This window comes from Natrix helvetica (genome assembly GCF_964273705.1).
Source record: "Natrix helvetica genome assembly, chromosome: 15".
Taxonomy (NCBI): domain Eukaryota; kingdom Metazoa; phylum Chordata; class Lepidosauria; order Squamata; family Natricidae; genus Natrix; species Natrix helvetica.
Window position 1 is genome coordinate 1,488,821 of NC_138565.1, and position 17,534 is coordinate 1,506,354.

A 17,534-nucleotide genomic window follows, 5' to 3' on the forward strand; every position below is an offset into this window, starting at 1 on the left:
AGGGGGCAGCCCTTTGTACAGCAGGGGGAGAGAGCCAGGGAGGGAGGGGCCGTCCCTCTGCACACAGCCTGGATGATGGGAGGGGGAGGTCCTCCACCTTCCAGTGGGGGGGGGTCTCCTTGGTGGGCCTGTGGGCTGATGCTCGCACAGCTGGGCCCTACAGAGCAGAGCAGAGCAGGGGCCCCGTTGCCTGTCCTGTTTTCCTGCTCTGGGCTTGCGTAATGCTGCCAGGAGGGGGCAGGGGAAGCAGGGGCCGGCCTCCAGCATCGGTTGCCCCTTGACCTGCTGCTGGGCTGGCCGATATATAGCCGCTCGTCCTGGGTTCTGGCTGACCATTCCTGCCTGCGGAAGCCTTTGCAGAGACCCCACACCAGGTAGAGCCCAGGAACCCCCCCAGCTCCAGCATGTGGGCAGAGCCGTCTGCCGCCTTGGCCCTCCTCTGCCTGCTGCAGGTGCAGGCCGAGCTGCCCGTCCAGGCTGACTTCCAGCAAGAGCAGGTAACCCAACTGCCACCCTGGCGCCCTGCGGCCCTGGCCCAGGCACAGACCTCTCGGTGGGCTCCTCATCTCAGCCGGTGGCTGGAAAGGCTCAGAGACCCCTGGTGCTCTCTCTCTCTCTCCCCCCTCTCTCTGTGTTTTGGGGGTGTCTGAAGAATATGGAGGAAGAGACCCCGACACTCGTCCACACTCCTGGCAAAGGGCTGAGCTGCAGAAAGCTTGTCCGGGGCTTTCAAAGGAGGGGGTGGCGGAAATGGAAGCAACCTCCCCCCCTCCCCAGTTTAAAAGCTCCCCCTTTTCTGCTGACTCTCTCAAACTGGGAAGGGACCCGGCTGCATTCGGTCCCTGGGATCTTTGGGGGCCTGGAGTGGCCCCACCCACGAGTCCCCACCTCTGCTCTTCTGCCAAATGCCCTCCTGGCTGGGTGGCCTGAGCCAAGGAGGGGGGGGAGAGGCCAAGGGGGGCCTGTGGGGGGGGGGCTGACCCTTCTCCCCCCCCAGTTCACAGGCACCTGGTACAGCATCGGCCTGGCCTCCAACTCCCGCTGGTTCAAGGAGAAAAGGGCCGTCATCAAGATGTGCACCACAGTCGTCTCCCCCACGGAAGACGGGAACCTGGACATCGCCTCCACCTACCCCAAGTAAGGGGGCTCCGCTGGGGGGTCCTCTGGAGGGGGAGGGTGGGGAGACTGGGGGCCACGGCCCCTGTGCCAGAGCTGTCAGCTGCCCCAATTGGTTGGCGCTTCCCCCTGCCCCCCCAGAGCCAACCCTGCTGCGGCCACCTCCTTGCCTGACCTCTCCCTCCCTCCCTCCTTCCCTGCCAGGCTTGACCAGTGCGAGACCAAGAGGACCGTTTTCCTCCGGACGGAGGAGCCTGGACGCTTCACCTACACCAGCCCTTGTATGTGGGAGCCCCTCCCCCACCCCCTGAAGGCCCCCTGCCCCCTTCCTGCTCAGCCCCGTCCAAGGGGGCTGATCAAACATTCGGCTTTGCCAGCGGGAGGAAACTGGTTTCCTGGGGGGAAGAAGGCTGGAGGAGCAGAAGGACAACAAGGGAGCCCATAGGACCAGCCTTCTTGCCTACCATGCCACCCAGGTGCCCAAGGAAGCGGTGCCCCCCCAGCCCAGCCTCTTGCTTTCCTCCTCTTCCTCATCCCTGCCCGCCCCTGCCGGAGGAAGGCAACCAAAGCCAACACCGCTTCCCCAACTCATCCAAGGCAGCGCCAGATGCATTGGGCACCCATTCCCATCAGCCCCAGCCAGGAAGATGGGACTCGTGGGAAGGCTCGCCTGGAAGCCCTCGGGATAGGAGGGGGGAGCTGATTCCCCCCCGCCCCAGGAGACAATTCCCTGCCCGTTGCAAAGAAGGTGATGTGGCTGGCAGGAGAGTTGCAGTGGAGGGAGACCCTCTGCCTGCCTATAAGGGAAGGGGTCATCAACCCTTGCACCCCGCAGGGGCTTTGGCTAGGGTCCTCTCCCCGTCTCTGCTCCTCTTCCAGGGTCAGGAAGTGCCCACAACATCCGCGTGCTGGAGACCAACTACAACGAGTACGCACTGCTGGGGGACACCATCACCAAGGGGGCCGACACCTTCACCATGGTCACCCTGTACGGTAGGTGCAGCCGGCGAGGCGGGCTCTGCCAGGGGAGGCAGCTGCGGGGGAGTGCCAGGGTCCCTCACCTGCTCTGCTTTCCGGTGCCAGGGAGGCAGAAGCAGCTGCGCCCAGAGCTGCTGGCGAAGTTCACCCAGACGGCCTTGAACCAGGGACTTGCCCAGGAAGACGTCCTCGTCCTGCCCCGGACTGGTGAGGGCGCACGGCGGGTGGGCTTTGCAGGAAGGGTGGGTGGGTGGGCTGGCATCCATCGTTGGGTGCCCGCTGGAGGGGCCTCCTCGTCTGACCCCTTTTCCTGTCTTCCTTCTGGGCAGATCTCTGCATGGGAGAAGCCGTGTAGGTGAGTGGCATTCGTTCCCGCTTTCGCTCGCCCGGAAAAGTATCCAAGAATGCAAACGTTTGTGCCACTTTTTAACTTTTTGTGTATGTGTTATTTCTCTTCTTCTTTCCCCCTTTACATTAGTTGGCATCTTAATGTTTCTTTTGAAGATTTAATACATTTTATTGATTTAAATAGATACTGTCTTGTTTTTAAAACAGTCTCTTGAAATAACTTCCTCCTTTTTCTCTGCAGTTCCTCGCCTGGCTCCTGGCTCCAAAGGAGAGGGGGGAGGGCGAAGACCCCTTTCTCCCCGCAGTGCTGGAATTCTCCCCGTGGCCTCCTTTCCCCTCCAGCCCAGCACCCCGCCTGCCTCTCGCCTGATAGCAGCCTTTCTCCTGCCCTGGAAATATTAATAACAGCAATAATAAAAGAACATGTAACAGCCCCTGTGTCTCTGCTGCCGTCTCCGCCTTTCGGTGGGAAGTGGGATTGTGGGGAAGGGGTGGGGGGCTTTCAGGCCTGAGGGAGGTTTTAATGTCTGAGATTCCACCAAGTCTCTTCTTGGACCATTTAAAAAAAGTTCCCTAAAAATGCAACAATGCAACTTTTCTGACTGCTGCTCCTCTCAAAGGATGAGATCCCGGACAAAGCTCCCCCTGCCCTCTGCCCTTTCAAAGCCCAGCCTTTTTGTGTGTGCACACACACACACACAACACACACACACACACACAGACACGGCCTCCCTGCCTTCTGTAGCCTAACAAAGAATTATGCAGCACTGTTGCTTCGTCTTCCCAAGTGGGAGGTGGGGATTTTTGGGGCCAGAGTGGGTTTTTTCCAGGGTGTGTGTGTGTGTGTGTGTGTAAGAGAGAGGGAGAGAGAGTGATAGTTGCACCATTGTTCTTTCTTGAGGCCTGGCATTGAAGGAAGCCCCTCTCCAGTCCTGGGGATTTAGAGGGGATTTAGATAAAAGGGAGGTTGGGTTACAGGCTGTGCTTCCTCCCCTCCTCCTCCCTGGGGTGGGTCAACTGCAGCACCTCTTATCCCTTAATGCCATGTTACTGGACACCAGTTGCCCAAAGCCTTGCATAAGCCCCGCTTCCTGCCAACTGCCAGGGAGAGGTATAAATCTGAGTACCCCAGAGGGGCTGCCACCCTTCTGCCCTCCTGCCCGCACCTGAGGAGCACCAAGCCAGACCCACCAGCATGGAAGCCGCCCTGCTCAGCCTCACCGCGTTCTGCATCTTTGGTGTCTGGGCCGACGTGGAAGTGGATCCAAATTTCAACCTTAACAAGGTACCGGTTGCAGGGAAGGGGGCTTGGGGGTGTCTGAGCCACTTCCAGGGCTCCAGAGGCGGGCGAGGAGCTCCTGCGCAAACCTTCTGCGGTCCTCAGACAAACGGCCCCTCCATATTCAAGCGCAGTCTACCTCAGCAACACAAACGTCAGGGCTTCCTGGGGTTTTGCAGTTTCACTGTGGTCGGTCTCTGCCCTTTCTCCCTCGGGCAGAAGCAGCAGCAGCCCTTCTGGGAGGCAGTGGTGGTGGTGGTGGTGGTGGGAATTCAAAGGGCCCCACTGCCCCAGGAGGGCTGGGCGGGAGGGGCAGGCCTGCCGGTCTAACCACGGGGGTGGGTTGGTGGGGCTTTGCAGTTTGCAGGGAAGTGGCACGTCTTGGCACTTGCCTCCACCGACCCGATGCTTCAGAGCTTGAAGGAAATCATCACGACACCGGCGGTCCAGATCGTCCCCTTAGCAAATGGCAACCTGGAAATAGAAACTTATTACCTTTTGTAAATATCTTTTGTGGTCGGGGCCCCTCCTGGACCCTTCCCCCCAACCATGCTTCCCCTTTCCCCTGACAGATGGGGGCTGGGGGCACAGCTCCACCCATCCCCGATGTAAGCCAAGTGCAGGAAAGCCCCCTTTGCTCCCTTCAGGATTCAGGGCAGAGTCCCAGGACTAAATCTCTGGGAGCCACTGGAATCCACACACACACGGGGGGGGGGGGGGGGGAATGAGGGTCACCCAAAGGAAGCCCAGCAATGGCGCCTCTTTTGCCTGCCCGAATGGCCCCCCCACACTGCTTCTCTCTGCTTCTTTCAAGGGGAGAGAACTGCGAAGGAATGAAGGGGACCTTCATGAAGACGGAAAACCCGGGACATTTCACCGCGAGTGACGGTAGGGAGGGGGACCCCTCAGTGGGACCCCGCAAGAGGGCTTCCTTTCATCAGAAGAGACGTTTTTTAAATTTTTTTTTTTTTTTTTAATCTTCAAAACAAACACATCCTTCTTTACATACTGTAGAAAGTGTTTCGGTTGGTTACAAAAAGGCTTTCGTGCATCTCTTCCCCAGTCAACAAATACAATTCATATTATTTTAACTCAAGATATTTATATGACATTGGCTCCTCTTCCCAAGATGAGGGAGATTCTGACCATGTGCAGAGGGCCCCATGTGGTTTTCCAGAGGGTGTGGGGGAGGGGGGTGTAGAAGGGTCCATAGGGAGCCTCCAAGGGGGGAGGGTACTGACTGCCCCCCCCCCACTGCTTCTCCCTCTGCAGAGAAGGTCAAGAAGGACTTGTGGGTGCTGGCCAGCGACGCCAACTTCGCCATCGTCTACGTCCAGCGGGAGATGAAGGGGATGCCTCCCAGCAAGACCCTCCAGCTTTACAGTGGGTGATCTGGCAGGGCCCTCCTGCTCCTTGAACCAGGCCATAAACCAAAGCAGCTGTGGGTGACGGGTGTGGGGACGGCGGCCTGGGTCAAGCAGGCCTCCTCTTCTCTCTCCCATGGCTTGCCTGTCCACCAGCCTTGCTCCCTTATGCAGTTGAGCAAGACTTGGACTCTATCATCGCTTCCAAATTGGGGGGATCTGCGGGTGGGTTCCTGTGGGCGGCTCCTCCTCCAGCAGGGAGTTTGGGGATCGCTGCCCAGAGCCTCCCATGCCCATTGCACGTGTGAATAGCTGCAGCCTTCCTCCCCCCTGTCCCCTTTCCCCTTGCAGGCAGAGACCCAAAGGGAGATGGGGAGCTGGACAAATTCAAGGCCTATTGCCAGAAGATGGGGCTCATGGGCGAGCTGGTGCTTCCGCCCTTCTCCGGTGAGCGGAGGGTCCCTCTTCCTGCCTTTGAAGCAGAGACCCTTTCATAGGACACCTGGGAACCCCCCAGAGGGCGGAAGAGGGCGGCTGGGGAGGGGGAGCGGCAGGACATGTAGCTAAGGGAATAGTGAGCTTTTGCAGGGAACCCCCAGCCTCCCCCAACACCCCCCCCCCCCGGCTGAGAAGGAGTCGCTGCCCTCCTGCCTTTGCCTGGTCCCTAAATCCTGCCCAGCCTTTGAGACTGACCGTGTCTTCCTCTGCATTGCAGATAAATGTTTCAAGGAAATTAGGTGAGTGCCATTGCCTCGCAAAGGGTTGGGATGGGGCAGCGGGAGGGGAGGGGTGGGATTGCCTTTATTATGGTGGCACGTGAGGGGGGGGCTGCCCTCCAGCTGTTTGTGTGCAGGAGAAGAGATGCCTCTAAGCGGCCATTGGCGAGCAAGGTGTGTGTGGGTGTGTTTGTGGGTGCCGTAACATTTCCAGCTCCTGTGTGACCCTCCCTGGTGCAGCACCTTGTTCTAAAGAGGGGGGGGGGGCTGGTTTGGTAAAGGTTGTGTGGATGGCTCTGAGGAGAAATGTTGGGGGAAGAGGAGGGGTTTTGGAGAACAGACTCCCTTCCCCATTTTGTGCTCACCCTCCCCTCTTTCTGCTGCTTTGTTTTTCAGCGGCTGAAGAGACCCAGCCTCTCCCCCTCCAGCCACAGACCCTCCTTCGCCAAGGCGCTTCGGCCCGGAAGCCATACCTGCTGGTCTCCCACCTCTTGTACCCCCCCTCCTCATTTGCCTTGCCCCCCCTTCCTTCCCCTTCCCTGGAATAAATAGATGACACCTTCCCCTCTTCCTGAGCTGTGTTTTCTGTGGGGCTCCTGGTTGGGGAAGGGGCCGGTGGCAACACGGGGAAGGTCCCCGCAAGGCCTGCTGACGGCCTGAATTCAGGTAGGTGAATTTACCTCAGAGGGCTGTGAGGTTAAAGTGAAAACCATCAGCAACTGAAGAGGGAAAACCTCTGGATATTGTCGTCTTCTTCTGATCCGGCAGTCTTATAAATCACACAAGTCTCCACATATATAACATTTCGAATACACGCTTTTCTTTTTACAACACACATCCTTTAAAAGTCGGCATGTTCCCAGAAGGAAGGTCTGAATTGGGACCAAGTCCCAGCCCTCAAACTTCTTGCTTATTGTCCTCACTCTTGCTGTCCTTACTGGCATCTCTGTTCTGCCTGAGCTGGAGGTCATTTGGGGTGTTTCCTTCACTTTGGCCGCCTCGCTCTTGCTTGAAACGGAGGGGAAATCAGGGCCCAGACAGCAGCGGGCAGGATTGGCATCAGCTGCCTTTGGCCAACTCCACCCTGAGGCCGGCTTTCCTGGCTGGAGGCCACCCAAAAGCCTGGAGGCCATCCTTGGCCAGGCAGAGCAATGGCCCTTTGTGCCGGCTGAGATAATCGCCCTTTGTCCTGGCAGCGATGCCCCATTCCGGGTGCCACGGCAGTTCAGAGAGGATGCCGGCCGTTGGGAGGGGAAGTGACGTCCAAGCGCTATAAAAGCCGCTGACCTCGGGAACCGGCTTCTCCAAGGGGCTCCTTGGCTGAGCAGGGACCAAGCACCTGGGCAGGATGAGGCCCCTTTGGCTGTCTGTTTTGGGTCTTGCCTTCTTCTGCCTCCCCACTGCCTCCTCCGATGAGCCCAACGAATGCGGTCCTGGGCAGGTAACTGAGCCAGGCTGCCTCTCCCTGCAAAAGAGCCCCCAATGAGCTGGGCAGGAGGCCGGTTGTCCAGATGGGTGCCCTGGCCCAACTTCCCTGGCACGCCTGCCGCGGAATCTGGGTTGGCTAACCAAGCGCTGTCCCCCAGCTTCTAGGGCAGTGGTACGTCCACGGGATAGGGTCCAACTGTGCGTGGATGGTGGAATTTTTGGTTAAGGAGATCATGACCTGCAACATAACCAGTCAGGAAGAGGGAAGCTTCACCATCACAACCAACTGCACGACGTGAGTGCCCACTCTGCTGGGCCAGGCCTGGGACCTCTGTCCCCCTGGCTGGGTGGGTGGGTGGGAAGGAGGGTGGGCACTTGTGCCTTGGAGAGTGGTGGGGAGGCTGGGGGATGTCCTCACAGGCGTCGCCAGGGGCTGAGCCTTGCCGAAGCCTTTTCTGGCCAAGAAAGGAGCCGTGCCAAGGAGCTGATTCCGCAGCTGCCTAATGACTCCTTCTTCCCCCGCTTAATTCTGCAGGGAATACGGCCCCATGGAGGTGGAGATGATGTACACGAAACAGAAGGACGGGAGATACTTGCACAAAAGCGGTTGGTATAAATCGGAGGGGCTCCTCTCTAGCCAGAGGGCATCTAGCCGGTCAGTTTCTCTGGGTCTCCTACCACCCCAGCTCCCTTGAGGCCTCAGCAAAGCAGGGAGGCAGGGAGGAGCTGGAAAGACTCCCAGGACCATCGTCCTGGGTTTCTCGGCTCCCACCATCTGAGGGGGAGCAGGTTGACCGAAGCACTTAAGCCGCATTCTCACCTTCCGCCCCAGGAGGGGATCTAAGGGCCCCCTTCCACTTCTCTGAAAAAGAAGCTGAACCTGAGGAACTCCCTCCCACTGGAAACATCTGGGCTACCTCTACCCAAGGAGAGAAGTTAACCTTCCAAGCTGTCCTTTTAGCATTGAATCAGCCAACATTAATCCTGATTTCCCCTCGATGTAATCTTTCCGTGTGTGTCTCCTGCGTTAAAGGGAGGTTAATAATAGAAAGAAATATCAGTTTGGCTTTTAAGAATTGTACTTAGCAGGAGAGGATGAGTCTGGTTTAAGCTTTCTGCAACGGCTTGGCCCCACCGCTAACTTGGGGGGGGGGCTCCTTCTGCTCTTGCTCCCAGAATGGGGGGACAAAATCATAGAGAAGAGTAAGACGGACTGCAGGACCTACATGATGAGCAGTGTCAGAGACCAAATGGAGATTGATGGCAAACCCTGCAAGTTTGTGTCATACTACGGTGGGTATCCAGAGCCTCCCCCTAGCGCTAAGGGGGGAAGCAGAAGGGACCAAGACTTGCCCATCCCTCTCTTGGCCAGTGGCCATTCTGGACTCTCCCTTTGGGGGGGCCCTTGCCCAAAAGGAGGAGGATGGGAGGGAAGACCCACCCCTGGCCCACTTCTCCCTTTTGGACAGCCAGGTGGCCCACCTGAGATGCAGCAAGGGCAATCAAAGGGTTTGAGGTCAATGCAAGTGATGTGTGACCTTCTGGGGAGGGGCCAGTCCTCCCCCTCCGACGGGGAGATTTGGGTGGCCGTGGGGTCAGCCACATCAGCTGCATCGCCTGGAGTGCCACAAGAGCCTCACGGTTTCTGGTTTCGTGTTTCTGGTTCCACCTGATGCAAGAGGTCAACACCCAGGCTGTGGGGCGACTCCTCTTTCCAGCCCCACCCAGCCCCAGCCCCTCCCTGCACTCAGGACCCACCCCCCAAGCCATAATGGGGCCCACGTCAATCAGGTGTCACCCTGGCACCACGAAGATCAGGGTGGATTCCATCTTCAGGGCTTCCTTTGGGATGGAAAAGGGGTTGGGGCCCACGGGTGTCCCCTCTGTGTGAAGGGCATTCTCCCCACGGAAATTTCTGTGTGGGGGGGGAACCCAAGAAGCCCGTTCAGCTCAGGATTGCCTCTTCTCCCTTTCTGCAGACAGGGACATCTCAGTGCCCCTTTCCAGGAAGCAGTCCTTCGTAGACTTCGCTATGGAAAGTCAGATCGACAGAGAGCAGATATTCCTCTTGGAGGCGAAAGGTAAGATGCCAAGATGAGCCACGGTCAGAGAGGGGGGGGGCGGGGGGGAGGAAGCGAGCAAGAGGGGCTCCTTCACGCCACGTGGGGAAAGCTTGTCCAGATCCCTTACAAAATCACTTGCCCACCCGGCAAGGAGAGACCAGCATGTTTGGCCAGGGTCCTTCCTTGCTCAGATGCTCCTTCCGTTCACTTGCTCCTGCGCCCGGCCGTTTTGTTTCCATGCACACAAAGGCACACGCATACGCGCATCAAAAGACGCATCGAAAGACATACTTATCTAAAACTTCTGCAGTGAGAAAAAGAAAACAGAATGAGGGGATGGAATTTGGCAACCATCCGACAAGGAGAGTCAGATCCCATGTGGGCTGATAACTGAGGGGCCCGGAGGCTCTCAGGAGGGGCTGGAAGGGGAAGGGGCGCATCTAGGGGGAGGCAGGGGAGGGGGGGTCATTTGTAGGAGCAGCAAAAGGCAGGCCAGAGCCCTCTTTGGCATTCCCACTTGGAGCACCCAAAAATATGCAACATCCAGGCAGGGAAGCTCCTCCTGGCTCTTGACCGGATCCAGAGCCACCCAGACCACCCCCCCCCTGTTTTTCGGGGCTCTCTTTGTAAAGGCTGCCCGAATTCACGGGTGGGGGTGGGACTGGATTCACATACATCACTTGGTCCACAGGGAAGGGGGTGTTTTTTCCCCAAGATCCCTCGGTATAAACAAAATCCAGCTCTAAGTTAGGAGCAAGCCCCCACATGCCCGGGGGGGGGGCTTTGCCGTTCCTCCCACTGCCCTCTTTGTGCCTCCGGAGTCTGGGAATTAGAAGCAGGCGATAAGTGACTTTGTGTCCGCAGATGCCGCTGCAAAATCCACCTAGCCAAGTCTGACGGGGGGGGGTGACCTAAACGCCAGAGGGACCGTTTCCAGGGGGAGCCCCCCTGTCCTCGCTCCAGGTCTGCATCCCTTTCTCAGTGCCTGGCAATGACAGATGGGGGCTGGGAGCCCAGAAGACCTCTACCCCCAGGACGAAAACTCCACTTCAACAGCCGCTCTGTGCAATTTTCTCTTCCCTAAAACATAAACATCCCTGATGCCCTCTTAATAAATAGATTCAGTAAATGCACCTCTTTTGTGGCCTGTTTGTGTGTGTGTGTGTGTGGGTGTGATGTTATGTCGCTTTTCTCAGCTCTGGGGGAATCCCCAAAGTGAGCCCAAGAATGGGGCAAGAGAAGAAACGATGGGTGGAAGCTGGTTAAAGTGAGAAGCAGCCTGGAACGAAGGAGAAATTTCCTGGCAGGGAGACCAAGGAGCCAGTGGAAGGGATGGGCCTTCTGCAGTTGTGGGTTCTCCATCTCTTCCAAGAAGAGACGGACAGCCATTTGACTGGAATAATATAAGGTCTCCTGCCTTGGGGGTGGGTGGGGGTGGACTAGAAGACCTCCAAGGTCCCTTCCAACTCTGATATTCTATGCTCCTTACTCTCCCCTTGAGGTCAATTGAGCCCAGGTGAAAAACCAGTTCCTTAAAATGAGGCAAGTGGGCCACAGGATGGCTCACTCCAGTCTCCCGCCCCCAGTCTCCCCCCAGTCGCCCCCCTTGCCAGCCTCTCCTTCTGCCCAGGTGCCCGAAGCTGCAAGGAGCTCCTAGCCCAGGGGGGGGGGTTCTGAGCGGCTGGCACCCCATCTTCCCCCAGGACTGCCGGCCCCTGCGGGTGCTGTGTGACATGCACACCGAGGGAGGCGGATGGATTGTGAGAATTTCTGGGTGGGGAGGGATAGCTCTGGGGACCCCCAACATTTGGGGAGGGAGGGGTGTGGGGAGAGAAAGCCTGCCCATTGGGAAGGGGAAGATGCCCGGCTGTCATCCGCAGGTCTTCCAAAGGAGGTCGGATGGCTCGGTGGATTTTTTCCGGGACTGAGATGACTACAAGAAGGGATTTGGAACTGAGCTGAGCGAATTCTGGCTGGGGAACGACCACCTTCACCGCTTGACCTCTCTGGGTGAGGGGCTTCTCCCTGGACCCTCCTGCTGCCAGGGGAGAGGGGCGCAGGGCCTGGGGCTGGGCAGAGTCTCTGCTGTGCCCTGAGCCCCCTCTGGCCCCCAAGTGGGGCAGAGCTGAAATTAAAAGGGAAGGGAGCAGGATTTTCCACTGCTGACCGCTCAGCGGGTCAGAAAGGAAGGCCAACATCAACATCTCGGATCACGAGCCCAGCTTCGCCCGCTGTGAAGAGCAGGGAACATTGTGCATCCGGTCCACTGCACTCCCATTCAGGTGCCAACTCACACGGGGCAACCTTTCGGGTGGCACAGAGTCTACCCAAGAAGAGAGATGATAATCCTCTTAGCTGAGCAGGGTCCTTGCCAGCACAAACAGCCCTTCTGACGTGTGGGGGGAGCTCAGGGGCTGCCAGAGACGGCCCTGTGGGTGCTTTTCAGTTGCCCGTCTCAGGTGTGCCACGTGCCATTTGCTGCGGTGCCTTCTGGGGAAGCCCAAGTGGCAGCGTGTCTTCCGGAGTCCTCAGTTCACCTCTCAGGCATTCTTGGGAATGAGGACGCTCCTCCAGCCAGAAAACAACCATGAAAGATCCTGCCCAAAACTCTCGGGGCAGGGGGCACGGGTCTAGAAGAAATGCGTCCCTGTGTGTGTGCAGACAAGGAAGGGCTGTGGGGGGAGAGAGGGAGTTGGGGGGGCAGGATTTCCTCCAGCAAGCAGCCCTGTGGGGCAGTGGTGGGTTCCAGATCCCGTCACAACCGATACGCTGCCCACGGGGCCAGGCATCCTAGTCGGGCATGAGAACTGTGCATGCATGCGCGAGCTACTGCCCTGCGACACCTGGCTGCTCAGTAGTGGTAGTGCAGGCACCGCACACTGTTTGTGCACGCACAATTGGCCGGACACATTATAACCAGTGATGGGATGCGTTCGGACATGGTTTGAATTGCAAGTGGCACAATATGGATTAGAGCAAAGTCTCCGAGACCCCCTTGGGGAGTTGAAAGGATCGTGCCAGATTGGCCCTTTCCCCCTCCGCCATCCTGGCTCCAGGAAGGGCAGCTTTGACCCCTGCAGTTGCCCCACCTTCTCCCCAGAGCCCAGCAGCTGCAGGCCAAGCGACCCCTGGGAAGACCCAGCTGCCCGTCAGCATCTTCCAGCTTAGTTCCCATGTATGTCGAAATGCCACATGAGGGAGGGAGGGAGGGAGGGAGGGGGGCTGCAGCTTCTGAACCCCCTGAGTCAGGAATGAACTTCGTGGGACAAGGGGGTCCACGTGTTGTTTTGGAAGCCTCGGAGACTGCAGAGGGCTTCAAAGGCTGCAGCCACATGGCCAATCCCAGAATTTTGGACCACCCAGGCGGGCGCAGGAGGAGATGCTGTGCAGCCACGCAGGACTTCATGCAATGAGTGAACCGCGTGGGATGTGGCAGGCCTGGTCCTGCTGGGTGTCGGGAAGTCCAGGGTCCTGCCAGCTGTTTTTATGTTTTGGAATAAAGGAGACCAGGAGACCTTCGGCTGGGTTGCAAATCATACTTTTATTTATTAAGATTATGTATTAATATTGCATTCACTGGGTCCCCAACTCCTATGCAGATGAAGGGAGACAGAGGGAAAGGGCCCCCCCAACTCTGCAAAGGCACTTGGGAGTAGATACAAAGATGATTTAATCATGTCAATCATGTAAAATGCAAACTCTCTGGCAAGGTAGCAAGTCCAAAGCAGAGGGGATGGGCTAGATGCCCTTTGAGACCCCTGAGAAGAAACCCCCGTCAGGTGAAGGAGCCCCCTAACCCACCGGCCTGATTTTCATTTCCGTGTGCTTGTAAGAGTAGTGGTGGCCTCTCCCCGTTCTCCAGTTGATGCCGTCCCCCTCTGAATTGTGGTGTCCTCGCAAGTACAGGGCGTTGAGGTTGGAGTCCTGGCACTGCCTATACCACCAAGCCCCTTTGCATTTCAGGGGGCATTTCTCACCCTTGGGGTTGTTTATCTTGTCTCGGGTGGAGAAAGCCATGGTGTCATGTTTGGGGATTAGAGAGTCACCTGGGGGGAAGAGAGGGAGGTGGGTGGGTACCTGGAAGGCCAGGAATCTCGGGGAAGGCAGCCCTTGGCCTGAGTGGCACTGCCCATCCTGAAGGGGCTCGAGGAGAAGAGCCTTTTCAGGGACTCTCACCTGCGGAGCCCCCCGTGAAGTTGCTCACACTCAACCGATACAGGTCAGATTCGGCTGCCACCTGGAAGGATCCGTATTTGGCGAAGGCATGTTTATTCTCGAAATCGAACAAGTCAACACGCAACTTGTACTTTCCTAGGAAGGAATCGAAGGACCAAGTCCAGGTCTGCATAAATGAACTTGCGTGTGATTCCCCTTGTGCACTGCTCAGTCCCCAAGTCCTAGAGAGAGGGGTCAGGCAGCAGCCCCACAGCCATGTCCTCTGCCCCCTCCTCATCTACAGAGGGGGCTGAGGGCCCACAGCCCCTACGCCCCTCTCCCCTGGCAGCATATTCTCCAGGGAGAAGCCCCTCACCCAGAGAGGTCAAGCGGTGAAGGTGGTCGTTCCCCAGCCAGAATTCGGTCAGCTCACTTCCAAATCCCTTCTTGTAGTCAGCCCAATTCCGGAAAAAATCCACCGAGCCATCCGACCTCCTTTGGAAGACCTGTGAGCAAGATTCGGACTCCTTAACCTTTGCACCGGGCAGGCTTTCTCTCCCCCTCCCTTCCCAAATGTTGGGGGTCCTCAGATGTGTCCCTCTCCATCCAGAGGTGCTTCCCCCCTCCCAGGGTCCCTCTGACCCCCATCCTACCCCCTGGAAGAGATTCGATTCCTGCTTCATCTCCCTCCTGGCAAGAGAGGGGAGAGCGGAAGGCTCCCCTCCTGAGTGGGTCTGCCATGGGCCGGACTCACCAGCCATCCACCTCCGTCGGTGTCCATGTCGCACAGCACCTGCAGGGGCCGGCAGTCCTGGGGGTAGATGGTGTACCAGTCGCTCAGGACCACCCCCTGGGCCAAGAGCTCCTTGCAGCTTCGGGCACCTGGGCAGAAGGAGAGGCAGGAGAGGGGGGGGTTTCCTGCCGGTGGAGCGAGCCATGTGATTGCAATCTTTCAATAAACGTTTTGGTTAAAATTAAACCTATTTCATGGCAAAGTCATTTTTTGTGTTTCCCACTTGGGAGCAAAGCTGCCCATGGTCCGGAGAGGATCTTCCCGATGCCAGAACTGATGGGCCCCAGCAGAGGCTATTCCAGATATTTGCAGGGGGGAGGGGGGGAGAGAAGAAACAAATGGATAAGACGTAGCCCCCCATCACCTCTCTTGCACTGAAGAGTGTCGAAGCCCTTCTCATCTGCAGAAAAGGAGGAAGCAAAGATAAGTCAATTCCTCCCCCCCTGTAGGAACATCTCCCCACCCCCCTCCCATGTGTCAGGCAAGCCCCTCTCCCCAGTGTTGGGGCAGGGTCCTGGCGGTGCTGACTTTAGGTGAGGGGGATGGAGCCTCCAGAGGTGGCAGGAGGTTGTTAAGGAGCAGGGGGTTGGACTAGAAGACCTCTAAGGTCCTTTCCACCTGTTATTCTGTATTTTCAGCCTCCCTCCAAGTCCCATTGAGCTCCTTGGGGGGCTGAGCTGCATGTAACAGGATTCAACCAGGGGCCCTTTTGGCTTTGCTGGGGGGGGGGGGGGACAATTCTTACCAATTGCTCCTTTGTCGCCTTTATTCCCTGGAAGGCAAAGAGGAAGAGGAGGCAGAATTCCCCCTCATTCGGAGGGGGGGGGGGTGTCCAGCAGCCTCATGGGGGCTCAAAGGGGGTAGGGGAAAGCAGCTGAGGAAAAACCAGGCTGAACCCCAGAAAAAGGTGCCCTCCTTCTGGGGGAAAATGGGTGCAACACTCTCTCCCCACTGGCACAGCCCCTCCCCTAAGTCTGCTCCCTGGGGTGTGTCTTATCAGCCATTTTCTGCGGGGGGGTCTATTTATTTTGGAAAAGGTCTCTGGCACAGCTGAGACCCACAAGCAGGGTGAGAAAAAGGGACCCCCGAGAAGCAGAAGAAACTCTTACCTTTCTCTCCGAGTCTTCCTTTCTCCCCTTTTTCTCCTGAGCGAAAGGAAGAGATTCCTCTGAGTCCCCCTGGCTAACCCTCCCCCAGCCCCCTCCCCCAGGCAGCCCCCCCCATGCCAGCTCTATTCCCTGCCCACACAGGTGTCCAGCTGAGGGGGGGTCTGGGGTGAGGGTGAGGGGATTGACCTTCTCTTGGGGAATCCAAACTCCCACTTTTAGAGCCCCTTCTGTGGAGCTCCATTCCCCAAAGCGCTCCTCTCTCTCCAGCAGCTGCACAAACACACACAAGCACACACAGATACGGACATGAACAAACATGGCATTGGAATCCCCCTGGTTTCCCCCTTACCTTTCGGCCCAGAGGGTCCAACTTCCCCAGGGATTCCCTGCAAGCCCCTTTCACCTGTCAAGAGAAGGCAGGGTGAGCTTCCATGCCCTCTTCCCAGGGGGGAAGCCCCCTGCCAGCCGCTCTCTTTTGTGCAGTTGTGCAAACCAGAGCATCCGCCTATCCCCAAGGAAATGCCCACTTCAGGAGGGCAGCTGTCACAGCTCAAGCGCCCAGCAGCTTCCGACGCATTTGTGCCCATCCCGGCTCTCTCCCTCCACAGCACGTTCCCTCCTGCTGGCAGCCAGGACAGGGGGCTTCCTTGGGGAGGCTCCAGAGGCAGGAGCCACCTCCCTCCTCTTCCAACAGACCCACCTTTGGCCCCGGGAAAGCCAGGGGGTCCCTGGGCCCCTGGAGAGCCAGGCATGCCCGCACATCCCCTCAGGATGGTCAGCTTGCTGCCATTCAGCTCCACCACCTGGGCTTCTGGGAAGGAGGGAGAAGATTTGGAGAGGATAAGCAGAGTTTTTCTTTTAGTGAAGCTACATTTCCCACCCCCCGAAGGGTGGCGATGCTGCCTGTGCTCTTCAGAGTCCACCTGGCAGCTGCTCACCTGGGCAGGAGGGTTCCGTCCCTCCGCAGGTTGTGGCCATGAGGCAGAGGAGGAAGAGAGCCGCTCGCTTGCCAGCTCTGCCCATGGTGCCAGCTGGACTCCGACTGCCGCCTGTCCTGGACGTCTCTGGCTTTTATTGGTGGAGGCTGGATTTTAATCTCTCAAGTGGGGACTCCAAGGTCAATAGTTACAACAACACAAAGTGCCTCCTTGTTGATCAGGACACACACCCCTCGCTTCAACAGCTTGTGTTCTAATTCTGCCTCATTTGGGGAGGGAGCCTCTCTCAGCTGCCCCAAATGAGCCTCCCTCCCTCCCGTTTCCTTTTTGCGCAATGGAAAAACTGGATCAATGAGATTCCAGGTGGTCCCCTTTCCCTGCTGGTGCTTTGTAGACAGAATTGGATTCCCCATTCAGAGCAATTAACCAATGGCCAAAATTATGCCAGGCTTCAAATCTGGGGACACCTCTGCACCAAGTAAACAGACACACTTTCCTGTTTGTGTAGAAATGTGGGCAACAGGGCTGAAGGATTAAAATCCACAGGGCAAGGAGAAGGTTCAGTCAGGTGCTGTGAATGAAGGAAAAGGTCCGATTTCAATCCAGATTTCATTTCAATCCAGATTTGGAGTTTTCTTTGCTCTGACAACTGTTAGGGAAATAGCCATGAGATGCCTCCCTCCTCTGCCTTTGGGCCAGTGGAGACTTCCTCCTTGGTGTACAGATGTTGTCTTTGAGAAGTTGGATCTTCCGTATCCGAGGGGGGGGGGCAAGGCCTGACTGCTCTGACAGGTGTTGTGAGCCACAGGTGAATTTATTGCATCCGCAGGGTGTCGCCTGACCTGATCAGGTCACCTGGTTTCTTCTGGGACAGGAGAAGGGGGTTCAGGGCCATGCAGAGGAATTTGTCCAACATCTGGTGGAGAAAGTCACTCGTATTCGTCCCCAGCTGGAATCTCTGCATGGTGAGATGCCAGGAAAGGCCTTGCCCAGCTATCCATTTTTATTGTTTTGGAAATATTTATCTTTTAGGATTTTAATGTTTTCCCTATGTGAGCTACCCAGAGTTATTTTGATACGAGATGGATGGCAAATAAATTTAATAAGAAAACAAACAAATAAATAAATTTGAATTAAAAGCGGCACAACGTGCAAAGATACAGGATGGATAAGAGCAAACATCCCTAAAAGCCACTTGGGGAGGCGGAAAGAGTCATATAAGATGGGCCGCTTTCCCTGTTGCTCTC

The 17,534-nt window shown here is 57.2% G+C and overlaps 5 protein-coding genes across 5 annotated transcripts; 3 read left to right on the top strand and 2 right to left on the bottom strand.

The window, feature by feature from the left end:
- The first annotated feature begins 321 nt into the window (after window positions 1-321).
- On the top strand, window positions 322-2,873 carry LOC309399306 (lipocalin-like). The gene is made up of 7 exons (XM_081967022.1): window positions 322-497; window positions 998-1,137; window positions 1,321-1,397; window positions 1,996-2,109; window positions 2,200-2,301; window positions 2,424-2,449; window positions 2,684-2,873. The coding sequence occupies exons 1-6, from the start codon at window positions 405-407 to the stop codon at window positions 2,447-2,449; spliced, it is 552 nt and encodes a 183-aa protein (XP_081823148.1). The 5' UTR covers window positions 322-404; the 3' UTR covers window positions 2,684-2,873.
- Window positions 2,874-3,479: 606 nt separating this feature from the next.
- On the top strand, window positions 3,480-6,341 carry LOC309399310 (lipocalin-like). The gene is made up of 7 exons (XM_081967025.1): window positions 3,480-3,727; window positions 4,082-4,221; window positions 4,536-4,609; window positions 4,994-5,104; window positions 5,437-5,532; window positions 5,801-5,822; window positions 6,198-6,341. Exons 1-7 carry the CDS (start codon window positions 3,638-3,640, stop codon window positions 6,202-6,204), a joined length of 540 nt encoding a protein of 179 aa, XP_081823151.1. The 5' UTR covers window positions 3,480-3,637; the 3' UTR covers window positions 6,205-6,341.
- A 501-nt stretch (window positions 6,342-6,842) lies between these two features.
- On the top strand, window positions 6,843-10,410 carry LOC309399315 (uncharacterized protein). The gene is made up of 6 exons (XM_081967031.1): window positions 6,843-7,242; window positions 7,388-7,524; window positions 7,765-7,835; window positions 8,406-8,522; window positions 9,209-9,310; window positions 10,157-10,410. The coding sequence occupies exons 1-6, from the start codon at window positions 7,150-7,152 to the stop codon at window positions 10,177-10,179; spliced, it is 543 nt and encodes a 180-aa protein (XP_081823157.1). The 5' UTR covers window positions 6,843-7,149; the 3' UTR covers window positions 10,180-10,410.
- Window positions 10,411-12,853: 2,443 nt separating this feature from the next.
- On the bottom strand, window positions 12,854-15,057 carry LOC309399326 (ficolin-2-like). Its single transcript, XM_081967052.1, has 6 exons — window positions 14,986-15,057; window positions 14,605-14,640; window positions 14,202-14,329; window positions 13,824-13,953; window positions 13,469-13,603; window positions 12,854-13,338 (listed from the first exon to the last, which is right to left on the bottom strand). The coding sequence occupies exons 3-6, from the start codon at window positions 14,226-14,228 to the stop codon at window positions 13,085-13,087; spliced, it is 546 nt and encodes a 181-aa protein (XP_081823178.1). The 5' UTR covers window positions 14,229-14,329; window positions 14,605-14,640; window positions 14,986-15,057; the 3' UTR covers window positions 12,854-13,084.
- A 206-nt stretch (window positions 15,058-15,263) lies between these two features.
- On the bottom strand, window positions 15,264-16,463 carry LOC309399352 (uncharacterized protein; the record flags this gene model as incomplete). The annotated part of the gene is made up of 4 exons (XM_081967088.1): window positions 16,288-16,463; window positions 16,050-16,160; window positions 15,699-15,752; window positions 15,264-15,385 (listed from the first exon to the last, which is right to left on the bottom strand). Exons 1-4 carry the CDS (start codon window positions 16,370-16,372, stop codon window positions 15,264-15,266), a joined length of 372 nt encoding a protein of 123 aa, XP_081823214.1. The 5' UTR covers window positions 16,373-16,463.
- Between the last annotated feature and the right edge of the window lie 1,071 nt (window positions 16,464-17,534).

Excerpts from the sequence above, each read along its gene's own strand:
- LOC309399306 (XM_081967022.1), top strand. The coding sequence starts at position 405 with ATGTGGGCAGAGCCGTCTGCCGCCTTGGCCCTCCTCTGCCTGCTGCAG. Across the intron at positions 1,398-1,995 it reads CTTCACCTACACCAGCCCTT|GGTCAGGAAGTGCCCACAAC; the intron begins GTATGTGGGAGC and ends CTCCTCTTCCAG. Across the intron at positions 2,302-2,423 it reads CCTCGTCCTGCCCCGGACTG|ATCTCTGCATGGGAGAAGCC; the intron begins GTGAGGGCGCAC and ends CCTTCTGGGCAG.
- LOC309399310 (XM_081967025.1), top strand. The coding sequence starts at position 3,638 with ATGGAAGCCGCCCTGCTCAGCCTCACCGCGTTCTGCATCTTTGGTGTC. Across the intron at positions 3,728-4,081 it reads CAAATTTCAACCTTAACAAG|TTTGCAGGGAAGTGGCACGT; the intron begins GTACCGGTTGCA and ends GGGGCTTTGCAG. Across the intron at positions 5,533-5,800 it reads GGTGCTTCCGCCCTTCTCCG|ATAAATGTTTCAAGGAAATT; the intron begins GTGAGCGGAGGG and ends TCTGCATTGCAG.
- LOC309399315 (XM_081967031.1), top strand. The coding sequence starts at position 7,150 with ATGAGGCCCCTTTGGCTGTCTGTTTTGGGTCTTGCCTTCTTCTGCCTC. Across the intron at positions 7,836-8,405 it reads GAGATACTTGCACAAAAGCG|AATGGGGGGACAAAATCATA; the intron begins GTTGGTATAAAT and ends TCTTGCTCCCAG. Across the intron at positions 8,523-9,208 it reads CAAGTTTGTGTCATACTACG|ACAGGGACATCTCAGTGCCC; the intron begins GTGGGTATCCAG and ends CCCTTTCTGCAG.
- LOC309399326 (XM_081967052.1), bottom strand. The coding sequence starts at position 14,228 with ATGGACACCGACGGAGGTGGATGGCTG. Across the intron at positions 13,954-14,201 it reads CCGACGGAGGTGGATGGCTG|GTCTTCCAAAGGAGGTCGGA; the intron begins GTGAGTCCGGCC and ends TCTTGCTCACAG. Across the intron at positions 13,604-13,823 it reads TCACCGCTTGACCTCTCTGG|GAAAGTACAAGTTGCGTGTT; the intron begins GTGAGGGGCTTC and ends ATTCCTTCCTAG.